Source organism: Periplaneta americana, chromosome 7 (assembly GCF_040183065.1).
Source record: "Periplaneta americana isolate PAMFEO1 chromosome 7, P.americana_PAMFEO1_priV1, whole genome shotgun sequence".
In the NCBI taxonomy this organism is placed as follows: Eukaryota; Metazoa; Arthropoda; class Insecta; order Blattodea; family Blattidae; genus Periplaneta; species Periplaneta americana.
This window is the reverse complement of record NC_091123.1, coordinates 140165902-140193052: the sequence shown is the minus strand read 5'-3', so window position 1 is coordinate 140193052 and position 27151 is coordinate 140165902. Positions and strand designations below refer to the sequence as shown.

The window sequence follows — 27151 nt, the reverse complement described above, 5'->3', positions numbered from 1 at the left end:
TCATTTTTTAAATAAATTTATTACAGTAAGTAAACATTCAACAAAACTTTAACTTTATAATCGGGCACAAGTTGTAGGTACTTTGCTATCATCGATGTTGTGTTATGTATGGCTATAGACAGTAGCCATGTATGCCACACATTTTAATTAATCATCGTCAAATTTTATTTTCTTTCCTTGGAAGGCAAATATAGCATGTTGTTGATCTTTCAACTTCTTTTTTGCTTCCCATGATGGATGAACTGGGCCATCATTACCTGCAATAAAACCTATTTTGAGAAAATGATAATCCAAATTTCTTAGAAGATTCATGCAAAGCTGTTAGTGTAACATGCAAAGGTCAGTGGAAACCAGACAGCATAGAAGTAACCAGCAAAAACCTGTGCAATAAGTGTCAGTTATAAGCCATTATCTTGTGAAACCTACATGTGCATGAGGGGAACCAGAAGGTGGGCTGAGAGACTTCCCTCTCTCGTTATGCTTTTATTTGCAGCTATGGCTAGCTCACATACCCCCACCATAAGGTTCTTACTATAAGCTACAGTGCACACAACCATTTGGTTTCACAAGATAATCAATCAATCAATCAATCTTCTTAATGTATCCAGCTGTTTGCTGACACCATAAAGTCCACTATAGTCTATTCAGTTGTTTTTCACGAGAAATGATCGAGAAATGATCGATGTTCATTATAGGACCTGAGTCTTTCATGTTTGCTGATGATTTAGCCGTTAATACTATTCACAAAAATAGTGACATATTGTCTATGGAACTTGCTGATGTATCAAGTAGGGTTGTTGATTGGTGTAGTGCGAATAACCTTATGATTGATTCTAACAAAACTGTTAAATTAAACTTTGGTATTAATCGTCTTACTACTGTTAGTAATACTGCTGTTAGGTTTCTGGGCATCTTTCTTGAGCCTAGAATGGGATGGAAAACTCATGTTGACTATGTTGCTAAGAAAATAAGTAAAGGCCTATATATGTTAAGGTTGTTAAGGAATAATTTACCTAACAAGGCATTGTTTATAATATTTCATAGCCATATACAAAGTCATTTAAATTATGGTATTATTCTTTGGGGTCACCCATACTTCTGCTCAAGATCTTTTCATATTACAAAAGAAAGCTTTAAGATTAATTCATGGAGTATCAAATACAACTCATTGTAAACCTCTTTTTATAAGGTCACAAATTTTGACATTGCCGTCTATGTATGTATTGGCCTGTCTCCTTTACATTCGGAATAACATTAATAATTACATAGCATGTACTTCTGTTCATAAATATTCTACAAGAAATAATACAAATTTATATATTGACAAATGTAAATACAGTATTACTCAAAACAGTTTTCTATTCTTTGCTTTCAAATTATTTAATAGTCTACCTGTTATATAAGGAATCTTCCATTCCGAGTGTTTAGGCACGAATTAGGACTATATTATTGGCAAATCCATTGTATGATGTCGATGAGTTTTTTAATATTCATGTATCTTAATTTGTATCCATTGTATGATATCACGTATTTTAAATTGTATATGACGATGCCATACATGTTCCACATGTTTTTGCAAAATAAACTATTTATCTCGTCTATCTATCTATTTCTCTATCTATAACTGGTTCACTTGCAAGGCTAAGTCGTGAATGGGAAATGCAGTAGTTTAATGAAACCAATATCAAGTTGAGTAGATTCACAAGTTATTGGCAGGGCTGAGTGTTTCTGATATTGGCAATGAACGTGAAAAGTGACTTGCAATGTACCAAAAACATGTGTAGGTTTAACCTTCAATGTAATTAATTTAAGACAAATTTCTCTTGGTTGCTTCTGAGAAAAATCTTCATACCTGCTATAAACGCAAACATATAGATTTCTAAAACCGTACTTTAAAAATATTACTTATGCCTTATAGTGTGATCACTAACAATAGAGACGTCACAGGGACAGCACAATAAACTGTCTTTGCTTCATTCCTCCCTTCCATTCAACTCCAGCACACATGCATCTATCAATGGCGGGTTACCTGCTTAGATTTAAATTGCTTCTTTCTCAAAACCTTCGTGTGTTTAACGGGTTCAGTACAGCTTAAAGGAGTAACATTTTGGAAATGTTTAACATTTTTTTCCTCCATTACTGTATCTTCTACAATAATGAAAATTAGTATGTATAAAACACTGTCCTTCTGCTATATGATAAACATATTTTTACGATTTAAAAAAAATATTTATATTTTTTTCAAAATTAAAAATTCACTGTGCAATGATGAAGCGTTTCCCTCATAACTTAGAAAGTATCGAACATTCTGTGATGAAATTTTTTGTGTGTATTTATGCATGTCATATCTACAATATGATGCAAAATCACTTCTCTATGTTTGATAGATTATCTGATAAAAAATAAATTCATTTTAAAAAATGGTCAAATATCAGTATTTTCTTCTAACACAAAATAAAAAATATATATTATTTATTAAGGAATGTAGTTGAAAGAGCATGATATTGTAAACATGAGTTTCAGCAATAAAATAAAAGAGAGACAACATGAAAAAGTTAATAAGTTTAAGAGTTATAAGGGAAATGCTTCATCACTGCACAGTAACTGCCCCGTTTTGAATTTATTTATTTATATATATATATATATATAGCAAAAGGACAGTGTTTTACAAATACCAATTTCCATTATTGTACAAGATACAGTAATGGAGGAAAAAATTGTTGAATATTTCCAAAAATTTTACTGCTGTAAGCTGTACCTAACCCCTTAAGGAAGACTGAGAGGAACAGTATTTGTTGTGCATATGGTGACAATGTAGATGTCTCTTGTGTTCTAAAATTTCCAAACATCGAGAGACATTACAACACATGTCATAATGATTATCACGAAATTAGGGAAGCATGAACATATCCAATGTAATTTATAGATGAAAATGTATACAGTAAAAAATAAGGATAAAATTAATTTTCTTTTCGTAGAGCTGAATGGGGTGAAGCAATTAAAACATAAAAAAAAAAAACAAATTTAAATAATAGTTTCAGTGCTAAAATATTGTGACGGCAGACCGAATAATCTCGGCGCTTTGGGGAACTTTGTGCGCGGCTGGCAGAAGCAAGCTCCGTGGAGTGCTGAGGGGAGATGAAACGCTGGTCCCTACGGTGTGGCACGATGTAAGGGGGATGACAGCACGCTGTTCCGCGCAGAGAGGGGGAAGTAATGCGCCTGCAACTGAGGGGAGAAATCCAGAGGAGCCTAGAAAGGCGCCATATTCTCGGCATCTGTAGAAATCGTACTTTCTGGAAACTATGGTTTAGTTATAAATAAGAGAGCAGTGAGCAGTGATTAGTTGCAGTTGCAGTCGTCAGTTTTGGTCAACCAGTCAGTGTAGCAGTGAAGCCAGCTTCGAGACTGGAGTTCGACTTGTGTGAGTGCAGTGGACCGCAGTTGGGGGACCTGAGTTCGAAGTTCAGTGGACTGTCTCTGAAGGTCTGGGGTTCGAGATACTGTGAACCCGAGTGACTGAGCTAGAAGAACTGTGAACTGAGAACTGACTATGTTGTAAATAGTGCTTTGTGAACATTAGTTAAGATTAGCAGTACATTGTTGTTCTCAATAGTCCAAGTAAATTGTCATTGTCGTCTGTGGAGTGCAATAACGAATACTGTGTTACTGTGTGGAGTGGAAATCCCATTGTTCACGGGAGTGTTTACATTCAAGTATAGAAAGTGGTTATTGTTCTTTTGAATAAAAGTTACAGTCTTGTTTTGTATAAAAGTTACAATATGATGAAACCAGATATGAGTGAAAGGAACTCCAGGCAAGTTATGTTATTGCTTTGGAAATAGCAAAAATCATTGAAGTGCTATAATGAAAGAGAATTCAATAAAGTTGCTAACATTATTTATCCCAAATAATCTGATGTTTTTAACAGTATGAAATTATACACACAGACACTACAAAGAAGGAGAAGGGATATTGAAACACTAACTGAACGAGAAATAAAATCAAAGATGCATCAAGTTCTGGTCTAATCTCTCACTTTAGGTGGAAACAAAGATTTGATACAGCAGAATTGGTAATTTTCACCCGTGGAGTTACGAAGGATCTCTCTCTGTGTAAGAATATTTGCTCGATGTCATTGTACTTAAAGGAAATACAACAGGAGAAGAGTTATTCCAAGCATGAAGAAAATATATAGAAGAAATTAATATGAACTAAAAGCAACAGATGGGACTCAAAATATGACTTTAAAAAAGACTACTAGGTGGACCAATGTGTTATTAAGAGAGGTGGAAATAAGTGAGGACATAAAATGTTGCCATTGTATAACACACAAGACTGGCTTAGTTTATTTAAAATGCTCTTCATATAAAAATATTGTATAGTCCTATCTTAGGTCGCCTGCTGCTACTATTTAACTCTACATTCAGTACATTTCCGAACAATTGTTTTTTGAATGAAAACTTGTAAAATCTAAACAAAGATCGTGACTAACAGATGAAAATTTACGAGTTGTATTAAGAGTGGTAAATTGTGACGTATTTTCCTACCTTGTTGTGACACAGTAAAAATTAAGGTGAAATAAAATATAATCTGTCCATCTATAAATCATTAACGTGTAGTCCAAGTCAGATGGTTGGGTTGAGAGTCCGCCACCGGAATCTGAACAGAGTGCTCTATACTCCTCAATTGATATTACCTCATATGTATTGCAACTTGCGTCCAGTGATGTCATCGGGAGTACAAATTTCACGATAACTGCCTTATAGGAATGTTAACTGCATGAAAATCAGGACTGCCAGAAAGACAAATCATTCAGGAAGGTAGCTTGGAATTCTATTATTCTCTTTCATAATAAATAAGTGGTTTCATTTTGCCATTAATGCTGCAAATAAGAGCTTATTCCTAATTGAAGCTTATCGATAAATCATTATAAATAAATAAGGAAATGCACTGGTGATTGAACCAACAGTCTGTTTCAATGATGACTGTGATCATGCGAAGGAAGTGGACAGAGAAAAATAAGAAACATTATACTCTGTTGCCAATACCCAAGAGAAAAATATAAAATCATTACATACAAGGCGATAGGATTATTTGCAGTTCAAGGAATCATTTCCAAATTCTATGTTAACTGCCTTCAATTTTTTGGCACAATCTCTCCAACAGTACTATAAAATGTTTATGTATAGGCCTAAATATCCTTCGAGATTATCTCCATATTGTACATAATCATTTGCATAGTATTGAGTAAACCCTCACTATTTCGGAGTAATACGGGCAAGACCTGGTTCGAATTATAAAATGTTTTCTAAAATAGTTCTCCAAAGTTATAACAAAGGATATAACAGCGCATGTGTGTACCCTAATGGTTAAATAAAAGCTAGATGAGCATATTATCTGAAATGCTGTACAGTATATTTAATATAAAAACAACAAATGTTATCGACAGTAATCTCACTAGAGGTTTGATTTATCTAGAGAAAATCAAAACTCGAGTGGAATTTAATTGACTATTCCACGATTAGAAGAAAGTATATAAAGATCAGTAGTAATGAAGTACTCCAATACAATAAAATATTAATTGACTTACGAAAATACAACTGTCTTCAAATGTATTATTGTACCATCTCAACATTACAAATATTACACTAGATGGTAGTAATGTGTTATGATTAGCTGTTTTCTTGTTATCAGTTGTGCCAACTATAGAATCTTCATTGAACTCTGTGGACGGTTACTAGTCAAGAAGTCTTTGTTGATTCAGTTATGTTTTTATGAAAACAGTTACATTCCACTTCAATTATCCGGATCCCAGTAATCAACATCACTTGACAGATGATTTTCAATAAATCTTAGTATTAAACAATCTCTAATAAGTGACTATTCATAATATCATATAGCAGAAGCTATAACATAATCTAAATAATATAAACAAGTGTTAGAAAAGTTTTAATTAAGGATGATAAAATAAAAAATAAACATGAATAATTTTAAAAGGAACAATTATTGAAAATACAATTTTCAAATTTGAATGTTTTAGTGGTTGTTGGTTCAGTTCATGTTATATTGGACGTGTGCGTAAAAGAAGTGGAACTCGATGTACATGGTGTATTCCTCAACTTATTCAGGATTTGCGAATGGTGCTCTTAATTTATTTGTAAATAGGATTTCAGGGAAGATGCATAGCTATGACCAGTGATCTTTATTAATTCTTGTTCTTGAATGCCAATGTGAGTCATGTTTGAAACTGCTGTGCATCGACTGGAGTGCTTTATAATTTTTTTTTTTTTTTGACGTCCAGACCAGTGCAGTTTCAAATGTTGACAAACAAAGAAACAAATGCTAGGATAGTGATAAAAATAAACAAATGCTAGGGAAGCAATAAAATTAAACAAATGCTAGGGACGCGATAAAATCGTGTGATAAGCAGCCATGATTGATTGAAAGACGTCCTTTTGTACCGTTTGATTGGTCAAAAGTAGTATGACGTAGTAAAAGTGTAATAGTCAAAATAAAATAGGATTAAACAGATTAAAGATGTAATATTCAAAGCTACAACACTTGATGATAAACTACTGTACTATACATATATATTTTTTTTAGTTGGTTATTTAACGACGCTGTATCAACTACTAGGTTATTTAGCATCGATGAGATTGATGATAGTGAGATGATATTTGGCGAGATGAGGCCGAGGATTCACCATAGATTACCTTGCATTCACATTATGGTTGGGGAAAACCTCGGAAAAAACCCAACCAAGTAATCAGCCCAAGCAGGGATCGAACCCACGCCCGAACGCAACTTCAGACCGGAGGCAAGCACCTTAACTGAGTGAGCTACACCGGTGGCTCATACATATCTTAAAAATGAAAAAGTCTATACTGGAACTTCATACATTTAGAATGATACTGTGCCACTTATTTATTGCTGTTATCTGAATCCACATTACTATATCCACAGCAGTCCAAGAGACGGCACTGCCTTGATTGAAGCCAAGGCAATATTGTCATCCCCAACATTTGTTGGTAATGGTTTCAAGAAGAAACTTATTTTTGGTTGAGATACTTTTCTGCACTGTTCTTTTATCACTTGCCGACACATCTCTTTTAATGTAAGATAATACTTTGGAGAGAGTGCATTCGATATTACATGTGCAATAAATAGCCTTGACGTGAAATGTAATACTACCTCTCATTCTAACATGTATTCAGTGTTCGTAGATAATACATGGCACAATTTCAAACACAAAATCTTCAAAACGAAATGTCACTACCTAATAATTTAATGTCTATGTAATGCATACAAAGAAAATAACAAAGTGTCTAGTTCAGAATAAATTCTTATAGCCTACAGCAGCAGTGACCAAAACTCGAGCTGCAGTGATTACATGCGACAGACAGCCTGTGAAGTAAGGATACGGAGGAAAAGTACTTGGCATGAAAACTACAACCAGTGGTGGTTCCTGTACTGACATCTTGATCAATCCCGCGGATAAAAATCTCAAGCTTTGCTGTATCAGTAATGTCACTGCTGTCATCAAGAGCCAGTGAATGATATACGATTTTTCTTGCTTCTTTTTTTAATCTTCCTCTTGAATATAAGCAGGAATTTTCTAAATTCTTCTCTCGATACTTGGTCGAGAAATTCGTAGTTTTTCAAAATAAAAACTTATTAAGCTATTTTAATCATTACTCTTTTGAGAAATTTTGTTGTATTAAAAGGCTTTAGAGCACGAGATATTTCAAACTCCATTAGGTAGCTGACTTCCTTACATTTATTTATCTCATCTTTCTCTTCCTGGCTATGATTTAAGACATGTCAATTCCTGGTGTTTAACAGTTCATTGGCACGTAATACTGAATCAGTTTTTCTAATATATCATTATTAAATGAATAACTAATAAATAGTTACCCTCATCTAAAGATTAAGAAGATTAAAACCTAAAATTTTATCCTTCTAGGGAGAAGATCTAAAAATATCAATATTCATGCACGTACAGAATAATTATAGAAACACATACTTAGTGAGCAGCAGCAGCAGGAGTAGTAGTAGTAGTAGTAGTAGTAGTAGTAGTAGTAGTAGTAGTAGTAGTAATAATAATAATAATAATAATAATAATAATAATACATTATTCAATGTGGCAATTAATATTTCTATATACTCCTAATTGAACTGTTGAGCAAACATATTACATTTTGTCCGACAGAACAACAAAACAGTTCTCCTCCTCATTCTTTACGAAACCACCCCTTACTGCTTGTAGAGACAGAGTTTGTAGAGCGACATGATACCACCACTGCTTGCCTTCAGTATGTGAATGAAACACACAGCAATGTACAGGAAACTCCTCGTACCTGTTTGAATGTCTGTGATTACACGATGTAATCACGACACCCGCTTTGGTCACCACTGGCCTACAGTCTCAAATATTTGTCGAATTATGACGATTCATTCCATGTAAATTAAAGCCTGGCACAATACTGTGATGTTTTACTACGCAATGAAAAACAATCTGAATTATCACGAATTCTGAGTTAATTAAGTCCGAAATAGTGAGGTTTTACTATATTTCAACTAAATCAAACCCTAAAGAGGTAGTTGCCTGTTTTAACATGCTTATAAAATTGTAATGATTTAAGATTACATTATAGTCACTATATTTTAAATAAATAATAGTACCTATTATAAAATATAATATATTGTCGCTGTGCCCCTAAATTTCACTGTGTTTTTAATAAGATTTTGCAGCCGAATGAAAAAAAAAATCATTGTCACTCTTAAGTCCCTTGATTTTCAAATCTACTATCGGTATAATTTCAAGCATTACATGATAAATGACGAAAATTTAGAGAAAATAGCTTAGAATATCAAGGGAATTAAAAGTAACAAAGCTTTTTCTTCCTCCTGCAAAATATTTAAAAAGCATGTAGCAAATTTTGGAGACGCAGCGACAATATTTACTTTATAACATTTTTCACTGAATTAATCAATGAGGCTGTATTAACTGGCATCTCTTCAAAAAGGGCAACTATCCTCTTAGGATTTTCTCTCTAAATATTATTAAATACCTGCTTTGGAGATCTGCTTCTCACGGCCATCCTCCTTCGTCTTTTTCACAAAGACTGGCTGTTTTCTCTTTTCTCCAGAATTATATTTAAACACTGAAGTTCTCTGCTGGAAACTTCTGAAATTTGGATTTTTAGGTTTATATTCACGCATTTTTCTTCTTTCCATTCGATTTTCCTGTTTATCATCGTTCTTATTCCACGAGAAGTGTTTTTGTACTTTAGTTTTATTTTGTTTGTTAGTTTCATCACTCTCCCTAGTTTCTACTTTGATATTAGTCAAGTATTCAGTTTCACCATCTACACACACAAAGAAGGGATCTACAGTGGTGCCTTCTGCAGGAGGAAATGTAGATTCAACATTTTCATCCGATTCAGTATTTTCATCGCAGCTGTTCACAGCTGCCAAATGTTCAGTGAACTTCTTCACCTCTGCTGAGCTTTTCTTTGCAATTATGATCCCTGCTTCACTATCCAGTACGCCTACTTTAATTGATCCTTTTTTACTTTCTTTCTTTGTCATGTTTTTTGCAACTTTCTGTATTTCGGCAGAAGAATCTTCTTCACTGTCTTCACACAAATTAACAGATGTTTGTGGGTTGACGTTTTCACCATCAGAAACATTACAGCTTCCCTGCACGTTTGTTTCTTTGGAAGGTTTCGTAATTGTTTTCTTGTCACTTTCGCTTCCTTTCGAATTTTTGCTTTTCTTCTTCTTCTTTTTTCCAAGGCTCAAAAGTATTTGTGGTAGTGTAAGATTCCATGTTGGAAACTTACTATGAAACTGACTGACATGTGTTGACACATTTGGGTGACTGGACAGTCTTGCCAAAGCTTTGTTATGTAACGATTCTCCAGGCTGAAAAGAAAATATTACTGAATACATATCACTGCTATAAATACAGTATCATATTTTATAAGTGCAACTTTTGAACATATAAAATTAAGACAGAAAAACATAATAGAATTGAGTAGCGTAATATCAAAGACGGACATCTGTTGTCTTCATAGTTTTTATCTAGACGCAATTTTTTAATTCACAGTGTTCTTTGTAATATTTAACACAATTTATTTTATAAATGTAGTGTTAGAGTTTGCATATGGTTTCACTATAACTGGAAAGAGCATGAAAAATTGTATAAAATCCACAGCTATCTAAATTTCAATTGAGGTCAGATGTCCGTCTTTGATATTAAGCTACTCAATTTCTCATTATAGGCCCTACATGTTACACAGTAACTAAAATAACAAAGACTTAAAAAAATCATATCACCTCTTGCTCCATCTTCACAATAGTTAACTTTACATTACTTATTGTAAGTAATTCACAGCCATCTTTCTGCTTATAGAAGTTATCGATTTGGGATGTAATTCTGTAAATAAGAATTACTGCTATGAACCAAAGACTTCTGGAGACTTATGTTGTTTCATTTGGCTCCATTTGATAAGGTTGCCAGATTTGTTTTAGAAAAAAATGGAAGACTTTCACAAAAAATAAGGAAGATGTATGCGAACTTCCAGGGATTAGCATATAATTTATTGTTTAAGGTGTAAACACAGTCTAGTATACACAGTCAAGAAGCTCAATATGTAGTAAATATGCAGCCATAGATAGCTGCTCACCACTAGGATCACTATTATCGCCTCAATACAGACAATGCGAAATAGTACCAGCACAGTCTATTGTTCCTAGCACCCTCACAACTCAAGCTTCGTGACTGTATATACTAGGCTGTGGTGTATGGTCGTTATCATTCTTAACACTATTTTAGACATTTCGTTGGCTTGGAATGACAAGATTAAAAAAAAATGATTTCATGTGTAAATTGGCCTTATCTTAGGATGATCTTCTATATGTAACAATGTAGCTGCCATTTGTTGATCAGTATGCAAAACAGAAGAATGTCGAGATTGTATCAAGATAACTAAGATAGTAAAAACTTTCAGGCAGTTTTTCTCGAAACAAGTAGTTAGTCAATTAGAACCTTGTCATTCTAATGCAATGATTTAACATTATAAAATAAGTCGACTCCTGATAAATCACTTTATGGGTAAATCACAATCAATTTTTTTGGGGGGAAGGCGACTAAGTGACGTCATTTTTGTTTTTACTCGATTTATGTTCTCTATCTCCCTCTAACAAAATTTGAGATCTGAAATCAGAAAAAATGAAGTTAAGAAACCAAAAAAGTAAAAAAGTTTACATTACTTTTGTTAAACTAGTGTCTTATGATATTTTGTAAAACTTGTGTTTCTTGTTTTAAGATTCTATCCCACTGCAGTACTGCATACCTCCTATTATAATATATATTATTTTAATGTACCGAAGTACATATGAGGAATCTTCTCTGCCACATCAATAAATTTAAAAATGCAGTTATATTGTCAGACTCCAAAGCAGCTATTCTATCAATAGTCTCTAGACACACACCTTCATCTCAAATAGCAGAAATAAATAAAATGCTCTCTCAACTAATAACACTCAATAAAAGAATTGTATTCCAATGGATACCATCCCATTGTGGAATCCTGGGAAACGAGAATGCGGATGCTTTAGCAAAGAAGGGCAGCACTGCTACTTACAGACCTGTTACTAAATCTACGTATTACTCTCTACATACTTAGACTTCAACAAACAAAATTTGATAACACAATCTCAAGAGAAAAATGGAACTCTCTGCATCATAATCCACAGTTGATTCCCGATTTACCATGCAAATCGTCTGTAGCTGCATTTAGATTGGCAACAGGCCATGACTGTTTGGCCAAGCATCTGCATAGAATTGGAATATATCAGTCTCCTAACTGTCCATTGTGCAACTCAAATCAAGAAATGGATTCAGAACATCTCAAAATCTGTGCTTCAGTGGCTAACCATGACAATATCTTTGAAAAATATTGGAGTGCAAGAGGTCAAATGACTTTATTGTCAAATGCCTGGCATTAGAAAACAACAACAGCAATTTACATGCAGATATTCTGCATCATCGTATGATGAAAGAGTAGTGGAACGGAGAAAATTCTCTCCGGCACCGGGATCTGAACCCAGGTTTTCAGCTCTACGTGCTGATGCTTTATCCACTAAGCCACACAGGATTCCCATCCTGGTGTCAGATCGAATCCTCTCAGTTTAAGTTCCACCTCTTGGGTTCCCTTTAGTGACCTGCCCTCTGCACTACGTCAGAGATATCTATGAACGTAGGACAATGTCCACATATGTGCGGAGGTGCACTCATATGAGTGATTGATTGGCCGGGATCTGATGGAATATGCGCCGTCTTAAATCACAAAGTGATTTACGCATATCATATATATTATTTTAATGTACTGAAGTACATATGATATTTCCATGCAGATATTCTGCGTCATCATACGATGAAAGAGTAGTGGAACGGAGAAAAATTCTCTCCTATTATAATGTTTCAAAATGTTTTGCTCTGATTCACATTTTGCACTTGATTTTTAAGTGTATTTTAATAAATGAACCTGTCAGAGTAACTTTTACTAGACTTCATATAATACAGTGCGTCTGGGCCATATGTCCGTGATGACTGACCGGCCACGTGCCCGGTGGGAGACTCACTTCTTCTGCTAAGACGACATGTATGCTGGCACAGCTAGTCAAGACATTCCAATTCATATCAACACTACGACATCTATAAGTAAAACAGTTTATCTGTAACTTGATCTCTGGCAGTATTCATTTAGCTGAGATGGAGAGCAGACCATTTTATTGTGGTAAACAGATATTCATTAAGGGAACATATTTACATATACAACATGCACTTAAAGAATAGAAAATCGTGTGCTTCAACGAGGCGAAAATTCAGACTTAAATTTCCCGACAGGCCAGTACCCTCTAAAATAACAATATTAAGACTATTTAATATATTCATGAAACACGTTCTCTAATGACAGAAAAAGATGATAAAAATGCTGTGTTCTTACGGAGGAAAAACTGGATGAAATTGGTGCAGCATTAGAGCGTGGCCCACGCAAGTCTCTGAGATGTTTAGCACATCAAACAGGGATTTCTGGGGGAGTGGCAACAAAATTATTGAAACTAAAACCCTATAGAATTCCATCTTGTCATGAATTACAGTCCCAAAGTTACAATCCCAGAGTTAATTTTTGTAACTGGGTGTTACAAAAAGTAAATAATGAAGAACTAGAGTGTGTGTGTGTGTGTGTGTGTGAATGACATTTTCATAAGAAGGTGTGAAATATCCGTACAAGAAAATGGACATCACAAACAGTATCTTCTGTGAGCAGAGTGAGTACCAAATGATGATGTGTTATGTATACCTAAGTTCTAACGAGTTAAGTTGCACAAGTGCACTTGCCATCTCAGTGGCAGAAGTGCGGCTGGTCAATCATTGCGGACATATGGCCAAACACATTGTAATAAAAAAAATTTGCGAAAAAAAATCGCTACTCTCGATATTTCACAGAAGTTTGTGCATTAATTACTGTGAATTATCGGGAGTCAACTATATATTTACAGAACATGTACATTAAGCTTACATATATTTGCAGTGTAAGTGTAATTACACCATTCATAGCTAGAAAAACATGACGCACTACTGACAGCACTCATATTTAACAGATGATCAGCCTTAAGTAATTTTGTATTATTTTTATTCTCCAAGATAAATTCTCTGAATGACTGGTTTGAAGTTGAGAAATGTAATAGTTCAGCCTTTATCAAGTCCACAGAACACTTATTTTTTGACCACTTAAACTTCACTAAATAGAAAAACTAAAACATAGGCACTAAAGCCTGATATTCTGAACGGGAAAACTTCCGCATTATTTGTTATATTCACTTCAGAAAGAAGGTAAACCTACTTTTCAACAACACTGATTTCCTTCTCCATTTAATTATCTAGCCAATTGTTCTTTTTATTCATAAAAATCTTCATATAATTCATCAGGGTTAACAAAATTCTGCAAATGAATGAGACCTACATCAATTTCAAAGTCAGAATATTGGATTTTATCTCTGCATGTAGACCTATTAGACTCATTCATTCATTAATTTAGTGTTCTGCCCAAGAGCAGGTCTTTCACTACAAATCCAGCTTTCTTCAATCTTTCCTATTTTCCGCTTTCTCCTTTGTCTCCTCATATGATCCATATATCTTAATGTTGTCTATCATCTGATATCTTCTTCTGCCCTGAACTTATCTCCCGTTCACCATTCCTTCCAGTGGATCTTTCAGAAGGCAGTAACCCAACCAGTTCCTTTTCCTCTTCCTGATCAGTTTCAGAATCATTCTTTCTTCACCCACTCTTTCCAACACAGTTTCATTTCTTATTCTGTCTGTCCACTTCACACATTCCATTCTTCTCTATATCCACATTTCAAATGCTTCTATTCGCTTCTCTTCACTTCGTCGTAATATCCATGTTTCTGCCCCATACAATGTCACACTCCACACAAAGCACTTCACTAGTCTCTTCCTTAGTTCTTTTTCCAGAGGTCCGCAGAAGATGCTCCTTTTTCTATTAAAAGCTTCCTTGGCCATTGCTATTCACCTTTTGACTTCCTGGCAGCAGCTCATGTTACTGCTTATAGTACACCCCAAGTATTTGAAGCTGTCCACTTGCTCTACTGCCTCATTTAGAATTCGCAAGTTTATCTTCTGTATTTTTCTCCCTACGACCATGCTCTTCGTCTTATTTGCATTTATCTTCATCCCATACTGCTCACAGCTGTTATTTAGCTCCAGTAGCATATCCTTTAGTACCATTTCCTCTTCTGCTAACAACGCTATATCATCAGCAAATCTTATGCAATTTATTCTTCTTCCTCCTACTATCACTCCTCCCATGTTCTAAAAACAAATTCTCCAAGTAGATGTTGAACAGGGTAAGTGATAAAGGACATCCTTATCGTACTCCTCTCCCTATTTTACTTCCTTCTGACATTTCTTCTCCTATTCTGACTTTCACTCGTTGTTTCATATAAAGATTACTGAACAGTCTCCTCTCTTTCCAATCCACGCCAATTTTCTTTAGGATTCTCATTAGTTTATTCCAATCCATTCTGTTAAAAGCCTTTTCTAGGTCCACAAATACTACATACACTTCTTCATTCTTCTCTAGGTATCTTTCGCCAATTGTCCGTAGCAGTCCAATTGCATCTCTCGTATCTTTTCCCTTCCTGAAGCCAAATTGCTCTTCTTCCAATCTTTCTTCAATCTTGGAATATAAACGTCGATTCAGTATTTGCAACAGAATCTTTGCAGAGTGTGATATTATGATATTAGACTGATAGTCCTGAACTCCATACATTTATTGGCATTATTTTTCTTCAGTACTGGAATCAACACTGTCTCCGTAAAATCTTCGCCTTTCTCATATAGGCTATTTCGTTGCATAATGATAGAATTTGCTTCTTGTCTTCACCCAAGCATTTCACTAATTCAGTGGGAATTCCATCAATTCCTGTTGCTTTTGCATTCCTTATTTCCTTAAGTGCTAGTTCAACTTCTTCACTTAAAATAAAAAATCCTTTTTCTTCTTTTAATACAGCTTCTTCGTCTTCTACAGCACATAAAAGAATTCTGTTTCTGAATGAAAGCACTCCAGCTAAAATTTAAGATAGCTAAGATATCCTAAAGGGGATGCCATGAAGACGCATGAGTCAAGAGGTAGAACTTTATGTTTTCATAACCTTGGCACTAGAATGAGATAGTATGGTCAGCATCACACTCTGAATGCATTTTATTCTCAAGACCCAGTCTGCCGATTTAACGATAGTCTGAGTGGACCCCGGGTTTGTTCTGGAAGTGCAGTAATAAGTGAAATTCTACCACCACCTGGGACTGAACTCAGAAACTTACAGTCCACAGTCGGTTGTTCTACCAACTGAGCTAACCAGCCACCCAGGCAAAATTTAACCCTATTAGTCGTCATTTTCGCCTATTAGCCTGTTATCAGGGCTAATAAATCCTACCCAACAGTTATCTGCAACTCAGACAGACTAACAAAGTCAAAGAAGGTCCTAATCGATCCTGTCTGGAGATCTTAACAGTAAGTGATCTGAACAGTTTTTCAAAATAAACTTACATTGTTGCTGTCAATGATATAGGTTTAACTGAAATTAAAATCATTGTTGTGTACAAAACTAAGTTAAAAGGTCGCTAGAAGCAACAATGCATCTCAATGTTTTCATTAATAGCCTAGTACTATTTCGAAGGAAATACATTGCTGAAAGGTACTTACATCACTCAGTATTTCACTTGCTGGTCTAGTATTACAGAGTGCAAATTTTGATATTTCATCATCCTTCAGCTTCTGTAAAAGTGAAGAGAAAAACAGGTTATGTGATGTAGACCTCGGACTTTTAGGTCCTAAAAATCTTAAATTAGGTACCTAAAATTGGTTCTATCACAAATCAAAATAGGTTCTAAAATTACAAAAATAGGTGAACAAAAAATGACATTTCATTTCCCATTACAAATTAGCCGAAACATTTGACATTATTTCATTGTACATGTCCATAATTAGAGCCAGAGTAAACAACTAACACCTTTTCTGAGTTTTGCATTGAGAAACTGCATCGCTTCTCAGATAACACCATCTTATATGCCGAAAATGAGCATTCCACATCAACTGATGACACCAGAGCATATTTAAATGTTGGTATTAGATGCAAGGGAACAGCACATTCATGTTCAGGTGTTTCGCCAGCCAAGATGTCAGCAACTGTGCAGAGAACTGTCAGTCCTGGGTTTTTTTGAAGCACTGATTTGAGTTTTTCAGAAACTTTTTCACCAACATAACCAGGAACCAAGTTGATTTTTTCTGTCACCTCTTCTATCAATCCCAGTTGCGTGTAGACCAGTTTGCCTGAAGACTCTAGAGCATTAATAATGGGGACCAGGAATACATAATGTGATTTGATGAATGCAATATCCCGGGCAATTTTTGGGTCCTGCAGAAGTTTTTTAGCTGAAGTAATGCTCACTGCATCCTCCCCCAGTTTCAAAACAAAGTTCTTAATGTCCTCCAAATACTTGCTGTAATATTCCACGGCCTGTAACCATGTTCCCCATCGGGTAAGAATAGGTTCTGGTGGAAGTGGCACATTGGGAAGTTGCTCTCGAAATAACTGAATCCTCGTAGGTGTTTTAATAAAAATCTTTTTAATTGTGGAAACCAGCTTATTCACTTGTGGATATTCAAGCCGTATAGTCTCAGCTACGCGATTCATGGCATGGGCAAGACAAGTAATATGGAGCAAGGCAGAGTAAAATACTTTAAGTAATTTAATGGCAGCAATCATGTACGGGGCTGCATCAGTGTAGATTACTAGCTGCAATTGTTATCAAGGCACGATTGGCATACAGAATTACACAGCGTTTCCATATTACCAACTGTAGAAATTGGAAAATGTAAAATTAGGTAAAAATAGTTTCTAACGTGAAATTAGGTATTTTTAGGTTGTATAGGACCACCATTTTCGAACATATATTTCCATAATTCGTATATATACAACTTCTCTTTTGTATATATCATGAGGAACAAAATAGGTTTTTACCTAAAATCCGAAGTCTAGTGATAAAAATGCTTCGTATTTAACATTTACTATTACTTGCTTATGTGTCTTCATATACAGCATATACAGAGTACCATATCAATTCACTTCTCCTCCCTATCAATGCCTATCAACATTTCGACTCATTTCATATTGGAGTGGTTAAATGGCAAGTTGTAGCCGATTTAAGTGAACACCATATTTTAATGTTTTGGTGGCTACTTCATCCACACATAACCCCCAGAATATCTGGAGGACCACACCTGCTGTTGGTCGATGGGTCTACTAGACCTAGTTGGGAGATCTTGTTGATCACCAGCTTTCCCTCTTAAGTCACTGGAGGACGATTTTAGTGCCATAGCAGATTCCAAAGCAGGTATTCTATCAATATAGACACGCACATTCACCTCAAACAGCAGAAATAACTAAAATGCTCTCTCAATTAATAACACTCAATAAAAGAATTGTATTCCAATGGATACCATCCCATTGTGGAATCCTGGGAAACGAGAATGCGGATGGTTTAGCAAAGAAGGGCAACATTGCTACTTACAGACCTATTACTAAATCTACGTATTACTCTGTGAAAAGATTTATTAAATCTACATACTTAGACTTCAACAAACAAAATTTGATAACACAATCTCAAGGGGAAAAAATGGAACTCTCTACATCAAAATCCACACTTAATTCCCAATTTACCACGCAAATCATCTGTTAGCTGCATTTAGACTGGCAACAGGCCATGACTGTTTGGCCAAGCACCTGCATAGAATTGGAATATATCAATCTCCTAACTACCCATTGTGCAATTCAAATCAAGAAATGGATTCGGAACACCTCAAAATCTGTGCTTCAGTGACTGACTATGACAATATCTTTGAAAAATATTGGAGTGCAAGAGGTCAAATGACTTTATTGTCAAACGCCTGGCATTAGAAAACAACAACATTTCGACTTGCTTCTCATTAAAACAGCACAACATAGCCTACGAAAATATTTCAGTTTGATAACATTCAGCTCTAAATATTGTGATTCTTTGTATCAGAAATAAAGTTAAGTCTACACTCTTAATTTAGACCTAAATTAAGTTTATTTGGCCAATGAAATGAAAGAGTAAGGATGCCTCATTGTACAAGTAATGAATTTAAGTCATGCTGGAACAAGGATTTTCAGGGCTGAGAGTCATTGCTCTACTAGTGGTGTTGCTAATAGATGTTCCGTCTACTACTGCAGCAAACATCTTCAGTGTCGAGGCACATGTGAGCAAAATGATCTTCTCAGCATATCCAGGGTAACTGATACTGCAGGTGGAGGAGGGGGGATGGGGTTTATTATTGCGTGTGTGGTCTGTGCTTTATGGTCCAATGTTCTCATTCAGGGCAATGGCGTTAGGTTGTGGGTGATCAGGTTTTGTTTGTGTACATCTCAAGACTGGGTACCAAAAATTTACTAAGTTTCTAACCTTCTTCCTTTCTGTTGAAACTGTTCAGGTGTTCCTGAATTTCAATAGCTTCCTGATGTAGCAAGGGGAAAAAATGTGAAGTGTTACTGAGGACGTTTGTGTCCTCGAAACGAATGTCATGTTCACCTTCTTGGAACACATGTTATACCACTGCCGATTTATCTATCTGTCCCAACTGACAGTTTCTTCTGTGTTCTGTATGACGAATCCTGACACTCTGTTGTGTCATACCAATGTACAGTTGTCAAAAAAAAAAAAGTGGCCGCATTCGTGAAGAGTGAATATTTTCTAAGTCCACTTCAGGTCGCGGCGATATTACACGATGCATGTGCTTGTACAAGCAGTTCCGGAACTATGAAAGTGTTCCATATCTGTGCCTCGTAGACCAGCAGTAGAGTACTTGCTTAATGATTTGAAGGTTGTGGGTTCGGATCTTCAAGGTTCCATTTTATTTTTTAATCGTTCTTTAGTGATTTAAATAATATTCAAATTATCGTTTACATTCTGTTATCGTTCTTTATCGATATCAAGTTATTTATATTTTGTTATTGTTCTTTAGAGATATGAATAAAATTCAAGTCATCATTTGTATTCTGTTATCGTTTTATAACGATATGAATAATATTCACGTTTTTTATATTCTGTTCTCGTTCTTTAGCGATATAAATAATATTCAAGTTATCATTTATATTCTGTTTTCCTTCATTAGCATTATAAATAATATTCAAGTTATTTATATTGTTATTGTTCTTTCGCGATATAAATAATCTGTATTTTATGTAAGTAATTATAATAATAAAAATAACCATTTTTCTTTGTAAATAGGTTATTTTATTTGGATAATTAAATACGTATTATATAATATCTTATATTAATTAAACAAACTGATATTTATCATTTATAGTCTGTTATCGTTCTTTAGTGATAATGTATAAATAATATTAAAGTTATTTAGCCTATATTGTAATCGTTCTTTAGCGACATAAATAATATTCAAGTTATAATTTATACTCAGTTATCGTTCTTTAGCGATATAAATAACATAAATTTAATATTAGGTTTGGAACAATACAGTTGCATAATACTGATGTTAGTTTTTCTTTTTGTATTATTATATTATACTATCTTGAACTAAAATAAAATGAAAAGGAGTGACGAGGAATTGAACCTGAGACACTGACATCTCCGACGTTCTTCCGCTGAGCTACAAGGGCAAAAGTTTGGAAACATTGGCCCAATCATGCTCTAAGATTTTCTGATGATTTGTAAAAGCTAGTCCAGGATGCGTGGGGCAAAGGCTAATTGGGATTTCCCAGTCTCAAATCGGGTCAAACATTCTGATAGAACTATTTAACCCTTGCGGTAAATTTCGGTGAAGTCCGGAGGACCCAATTAGTCAAATCCACTCTCCTCATCTCCACGCCTGGGCCCCTGGAATCTAATAAGATGCGAAAGAGATAGTGGTGTGCAGAAAGCAATGGGAAGTTACCGCATTTATCCTTCCCAAGAAAAACTGCAAACATGAACAAAGGAAGCTTTTAATAGAAGAAGAAGGATCTTCTGCGGATCTATGGAAAAAGAACTAAGGAAGAGACTAGTGAAGTGCTTTATGTGGAGTGTGGCATTGTATGGGGAGGGACATTACGACGAAATGAAGAGAAACGAATTGAAGCATTTGAAATGTGGATGTGGAGAAGAACGGAGCGTGTGAAGTGGACAGATCAGAATAAGAAATAAAGTTGTGTTTGAAAAATTGGGTGAAGAAAGAATGATGCTGAAACTGATTAGAAAGAGAAAAAGGAATTGGTTGGGTCTCTGGTTGAAAAGAATAATAGACGACATTAGGATATGTGGATCATATGCAGAGACTAAGAGGAAGGCAGAAAATAGGAAAGATTGGAGAATGCTGAGTTTGCAATGAAAGACCTGTCCATGGGCAGAACACTTATGTATGTATGTTCAGAATGCCTGGAATATCATGTCTAAGAACAGTCGTTATTTGCAAAGACTAGTCGATTCCATGTCCACTCGACTGCAAGATGATCGAGATAAGGGGAAGATAGACTAAATATTGAATTGTGGCTTTTTGTTTTGTTTTTTGAACGCTTAATTGTTTGAATGTTCTAAGGCCGACGCCAGTAAATTTGTTTTGTTTATGCCACGAAAGATATTTTTATTGAGAATAAAATCTTTTTTCTTTCCATTTGCAGCCACAATGTCATAATGATAAAGTCATGGCATAATATATTAATGAACCTGATGTTAATTACTAAAATAATCGTAAAAGAGAAAGGAGCAATATTTTCTCTCTCTCTTAAAAACAAAACAAAAAAGAACATAAAAAGCACGAGGTTGTATTTGAACTCAAGACCTCACGAATAAGAGGCCGGAACGCTACCATTATGCTATCGAATAACACGCAGACTACTTCAATTATAACTGTAGATATCAGGCAACGTGGTCCAACAACATGTAACATCGCCTGTCTCCGAATTGTAGCGAAGATACCCGAAGGGAACTTTGTTTCAAGAGAGCGGCCACTTTTTCTTTTGATAACTGTACATAGTACCTCATGAGCATGGAATCCTGCATGCTGTCTCGTTTGTCCTTTGCTGATCCTTTTTTTTATACACATCTAATGCAACTTATAACTTTACCAATGGCTATTCTCTTAAAACATACAACGAGCAAAGATTTGAAATAATAACAGTGACAAGTACCGATTGTACGCTTAAAATGTTATACCGCAAAGACAACGTGCCTTATCTGCATGACCTCGCTGTACCTTACGGCTAGTATTGGTCGTCTTGAGGCAGTGACTCACTCGCTTCGATATGCGTCAGTCCGTCTCTTCATTACAGATCGCTTAATGTGAAATATCGTGTGTGCGTGCTTTTTCAGTGCAGTGTAAATTTATAATTGGTTTCTTCAATACAGTTCGGGTAACGTGAAATATCGTGTGTGCATGCTTTATAATTCGACACTGTCTTCTGCTTTGGCTCAATTGATAACTTTTCTGCGGATTCAGGTTCGATTCCCAGTAGGAATGTGATGTTATATGGACTTTCCAGTCCCACAAAGGGTATTTATAAATAATGCATTTGTGAAATATTCATCTTGGAGAAGGTGTCGTCACAAATTTGTAAGACAGTTTCCAGGAGTTCATCCTCCAAGTAAACATACAATTTATAAAATTGCTAAGAAATTTCGCGAAACAGGGTCTATATTAAATAAGAAACCTGAAAAAAAAAAAATGCCGTATTCTAACGGAGGAGAAATTAGAGGCTAGCCCTAGAAAATCTTTAAGACGTCTTGCTGCACAGTGTGGAATATCTGAAACAGCAACTCATACTGCAACCTAACTGTTAAAATTAAAGCCTTATAAGATTAGGAATGTGCACAATTTAGAACCTCCAGACAGTCAAGCAAGATCAGAATTCTGCAGGTGGTTTCAACAATCAGTTCATGATGGTTCTCTCGATCCAGGACTTACATTTTTTACAGATGAAGCTTGGTTCACATTACGAGGGCGTGTAAATAGTCAAAACACAGGTATTGGAGTCAAGAAAATCCACACGATTTTCATGAACTTCCTTTACATGACAGTAAAATCGGAGTGTGGTGTGCGATCATTGCGAACAAAATTATAGGACCAATCTTTTATGAAGAAACAATTAATTCAGACCAGTATGTTCGAGTAATCCTGACACCATTCTTCGAGCAACTGACTGAAGAAGAAGGTGTCAGGCTTATATTCGCGCCGAGGGACAACACTTCGAAAACTAAGGTAGGTGCTTATAGCATCAAACACACATGAAATTTCCCAGAGTGTGTTGGTTATCTCCTGCATCTCGCTTCCGTGCTAGCGCCCGGGAACTCGCTGAGCGAAGACCCTGTATTAAAAAAAAAAAGTATTAGGAAGACAGTTTTGCACGTGCTTCCCAATATTGGTCTTAGTTGTTTGTAGAGCAGAATGCAAGGTAGTTGGCCTATTGCAAATCTACTTTGTTGGCAAGAAGATCATCTCTCCATTGTGATGTTTCAGGATCTTACTGATGCAGTCCGTCACATGCCTGTGGTACGGAAAGAAAGCAGTATTTTTCTTAGAGGTATGATCTTGAGTCTGATTTGCTGTTGTTTTTCTTGAGGTATTCTGGTGGATATATAGGTTATACTTTGTTTTCCTCGAAAACGGAAAATGTTTTTACATTATCGTTTGGGGTATTTCATTGTCATATAGTATTTGAGTATTTGTATTTTTAATGTGATTTCGTCACTACTCCTGTATGGTACAATATTCACTTACTTACTTACTGGCTTTTAAGGAACCCGGAGGTTCATTGCCACCCACACATAAGCCTGCCATTGGTCCCTATCCTGAGCAAGATTAATCCAGTCTCTACCATCATATCCCACCTCCCTCAAATCCATATTAATATTATCTTCCCACCTACGTCTCGGCCTTCTTAAAGGTCTTTTTCCCTCCGGCCTCCCAACTAACACTCTATATCCATTTCTGGATTCGCCCATATGTGCTTCATGCCCTGCCCATCTCAAACGTCTTGATTTAATGTTCCTAATTATGTCAGGTGAAGAACACAATGCGTGCAGTTCTGTGTTGTGTAATTTTCTCCATTCTCCTGTAACTTCATCCCTCTTAGTCCTAAATATTTTCCTAAGCACCTTATTCACAAATACCCTTAACCTATGTTCCTCTCTCAAAGTGAGAGTCCAAGTTTCACAACCATACAGAACAACCGGTAATATAACTGTTTTATAAATTCTAACTTTCAGATTTTTCGACAGCAGACTGGATGATAAAAGCTTCTCAACCGAATAATAACAGGCATTTCCCATATTTATCCTGTGTTTAATTTCCTCCCAAGTACCATTTATATTTGTTACTGTTGCTCCCAGATATTTGAACTTCTCCACTTCTTCAGAAGATAAATTTCCAATTATTATATTTCCATTTCGTACAATATTCTCGTCTCGAGACATAATCGTATACTTTGTCTTTTCGGGATTTACTTCCAAACCTATCTCTTTACTTGCTTCCAGTAAAATTCCCGTGTTTTCCCTAATTGTTTGTGGATTTTCTCCTAACATATTCACGTCATCTGCACAGACAAGCAGCTGATGTAACCCGTTCAATTCCAAACCCTCTGTGTTATCCTGGACTTTCCTAATGGCATACTCTAGAGCAAAGTTAAAAAGTAAAGGTGATAGTGCATCTCCTTGCTTTAGCCCACAGTGAATTGGAAACGCATCTGACAGAAACTGACCTATACGGACTCTGCTGTACGTGGTACAATATTCACTTATTTATATATTACAATATTCACTTATTTGTATATGTTTAAGTAACACTTTGTTATTTTCCTCTAAAACTGTTCAGAATGGAACCAGAATGTCACAGTAACGTTCACTGTGGACCACGAAACAGTAGCTCAGCTGTACTCCATTTCGAGTGAAAGTGTTCATTGTTGGGCTTCATTTTAATCTAGTATACTAGTCACGACGTGTCAATTGCATTGAAATAAATGTAATAATACAGTAAGTCTAGTTATACATCATCCACTTGCTCATAATTTCTGTCTGGGGTCCACTCTCTACATGAAATGTTATTGCATTGCATGTTATAATGGTGTATAAAGTTTCAGTGGGTTTAACAAGCTACTGTACTCGTGAAACAATCAATCTATAACTCCAGCTCACATATATAACAGAGTGCTCAATCTTATATGCTTTGACGGCAACAACTTTTATCAATTTCACTATGCTGCAATTTAGCTACTGCATAAGAAGTCATGTTATAGTTATAACTCTCTTTGAATTGCATGGTCGTTTTCAATTAACAGTGACGATCCTGGTGGTTGTTCTATTCCACATGTTACCGATTTCAACATGGAGATGATCAATTTGTTATATATGTGATCAGGGCTACCTAACTTAATCATTATAATCACTGTTCGCACCATCCTCTGGATAAGAAGTATACAGCAACACATACGAATCACCCACACTATATTCCTGGTCAATATACTAACCTTAATTATAAAAACTTCTTCCATAAACCTTTCAGCTTTTCTTTCGTTCTTTTTCTTTTGTTCTTCTGAACCATTTTTGTTCTTCAGTTTCTTTGATTCTCGAACCAACTTATTAATTACATGTACTCTAGCTCTTCTTACTTCACGTCGCATTGAAACAATCTGAAATTACATTAAGCTACAATTTTTACACAGTAAGTAATTAAATATATAGAAAAATAATTCAAGAGCAGAACAAATACTACTACCGATAAGTAAATAATTACAAATGTATATCAAAAGCAATTTTTTTAATATCACATATACAAAAATGAATTTGTGTATTTTTAATTCAAGAAAGATGAGCCAACAGTAACTTATATACTTACTTGTAAGTAAGTACCACTTTTACACTAAACCTAACCTTAGTGTATACAACGTATACTAAAACACTAACCTAACCAAACGTAACCTGTCACAGATTAAGGAAAAGGTTAGGTTAGTTTAAGGTTTTAGTATATTTTGCAAAAACAAATTTTAGGAACATAATTAGGAACATTAAATCCAGACGTTTGAGATGGGCAGGGCATGTAGCACGTATGGGCGAATCCTGAAATGCATATAGAGTGTCAGTTGGGAGACCGAAGGGAGGTCGAGACGTAGATGGGAGGATACGGTAATATTAAAATGGATTTGAGGGCGGTGGATTATGATGATATAGCCATTTGTAAGTAAGCAAGGTAATTTGCTAGGAGACGTCGTTGCATATAGACCACTTTCACACTAAACCTAAAATTTGTTTCTGCAAAATATACTAACACCCTAAACTAACCTAACCTTTTCCTTAATCTGTGACAGGTTACGTTAGGTTAGGTTAGTGTTTTAGTATACGTTGTATACTAAAACGTGTAAAAGTGGTCTATATGCAACGACGTCTCCTAACAAATTACCTCAACATTTTTTAACAATCTTGGCTAGTAAGTAAAAAAACTGTTTTATTCTTAACACTCGACATTCATGTCAGTTGTTGACACATCGTGAGAAAAAACCATGCTTACCTGTGTATTCACAGTCAGTTTATCCATTTCTCGGCCTAAATCGAATTTTACATTCTTCCGTATAACGTAAATTGCCAGTACGTGTATAGTTACCCACGTGGTTACAAATAAATATATGAATTCGTCATTAAATTATCTCTTCCACATGTCCATATCGCCATATGTACAAAAGCAGAATTGCAAACCTTGACAACAAAACTTATTGGGAATTTCTCCTATGTTGCCATGACTGTTTCGAGTAAGAAATATCGCCAAAAAGAACAAAAAAAATCGATTGCAAGGCGCAAAGAGTACTGAATATGTTCGTTGGTCTCTATCTGAGAGGATAAAAAAGGTCTCTATGTTATCGTCAAGTTGACCGTGCAATGATGGACGTAGTTCATGGCTTCGCCGTCAGTCACATCGACGTGATACATATTCCACGCGGGAGTTTGAACCAATTTGAACTTGTGGTTTATTTCCTGAAACTGTGTCTAGTCCATGGCTGGACACCGGGAGCGAATCCAAACTCTAAACGGGGACCCATAATATTTATCCGTTACGGCATCGACGCTGCGCGGTGTTCGGCGGGGAGAAAGGGGTTGAAGAGAAGTCATATGGCTCTCTGTGTGAGAGAGAATTTGCTCTTGGTGCCCAGCCCTGGTCTAGTCACATCGTAAACGTGATACATATTCCACGTGGGAGTTTGAGCTTGTGGTCCATTTCCTTAAACTGTCTAAAAGTTAAAACCTGTAACACAGAAGTTCTTCCAACTACAAGTTCCAATATCTTCTGTTTCATAAACAAAAAACATACAAATCCTCAATTAGCTTTTGGTGCGAAATCACTGTTTTTTGTTGTTATTTAGTAAACTGTCCGAAGATATGTCTGAACCTCACGTGACAAAAAAAGGCGCACCTTGGGAATGCACCTAGCTTGAGAATTAGCGCAATAGATCTTGTCAGGTTGTAGTGCTGGATCATAGTGCCCACATTCCGAAATTC

General features: G+C 35.5%; 1 protein-coding gene across 2 annotated transcripts; it reads right to left on the bottom strand.

The window, feature by feature from the left end:
* Rlb1 lies at positions 1-26363 on the bottom strand. Of its 2 annotated transcripts, XM_069831392.1 has the most exons (5): positions 26169-26362; positions 25132-25293; positions 16302-16373; positions 9075-9930; positions 1-257 (listed from the first exon to the last, which is right to left on the bottom strand). In XM_069831392.1, exons 1-5 carry the CDS (start codon positions 26193-26195, stop codon positions 148-150), a joined length of 1227 nt encoding a protein of 408 aa, XP_069687493.1. In that variant the 5' UTR covers positions 26196-26362; the 3' UTR covers positions 1-147. The 2 variants fall into 2 exon arrangements, with proteins under 2 accessions (XP_069687493.1, XP_069687494.1); XM_069831393.1 differs by lacking the exon at positions 16302-16373 and having other exon boundaries at positions 26169-26363.
* Positions 26364-27151: the final 788 nt, after the last annotated feature.

Coding starts and splice junctions, on each gene's coding strand:
- Rlb1 (XM_069831392.1), bottom strand. CDS start 26,195: ATGGATAAACTGACTGTGAATACACAG. Junction 25,294..26,168: donor AACTGACTGTGAATACACAG/GTAAGCATGGTT, acceptor ATGTAATTTCAG/ATTGTTTCAATGCGACGTGA. Junction 9,931..16,301: donor CAAGTGAAATACTGAGTGAT/GTAAGTACCTTT, acceptor TTTTCTTTTCAG/CCTGGAGAATCGTTACATAA.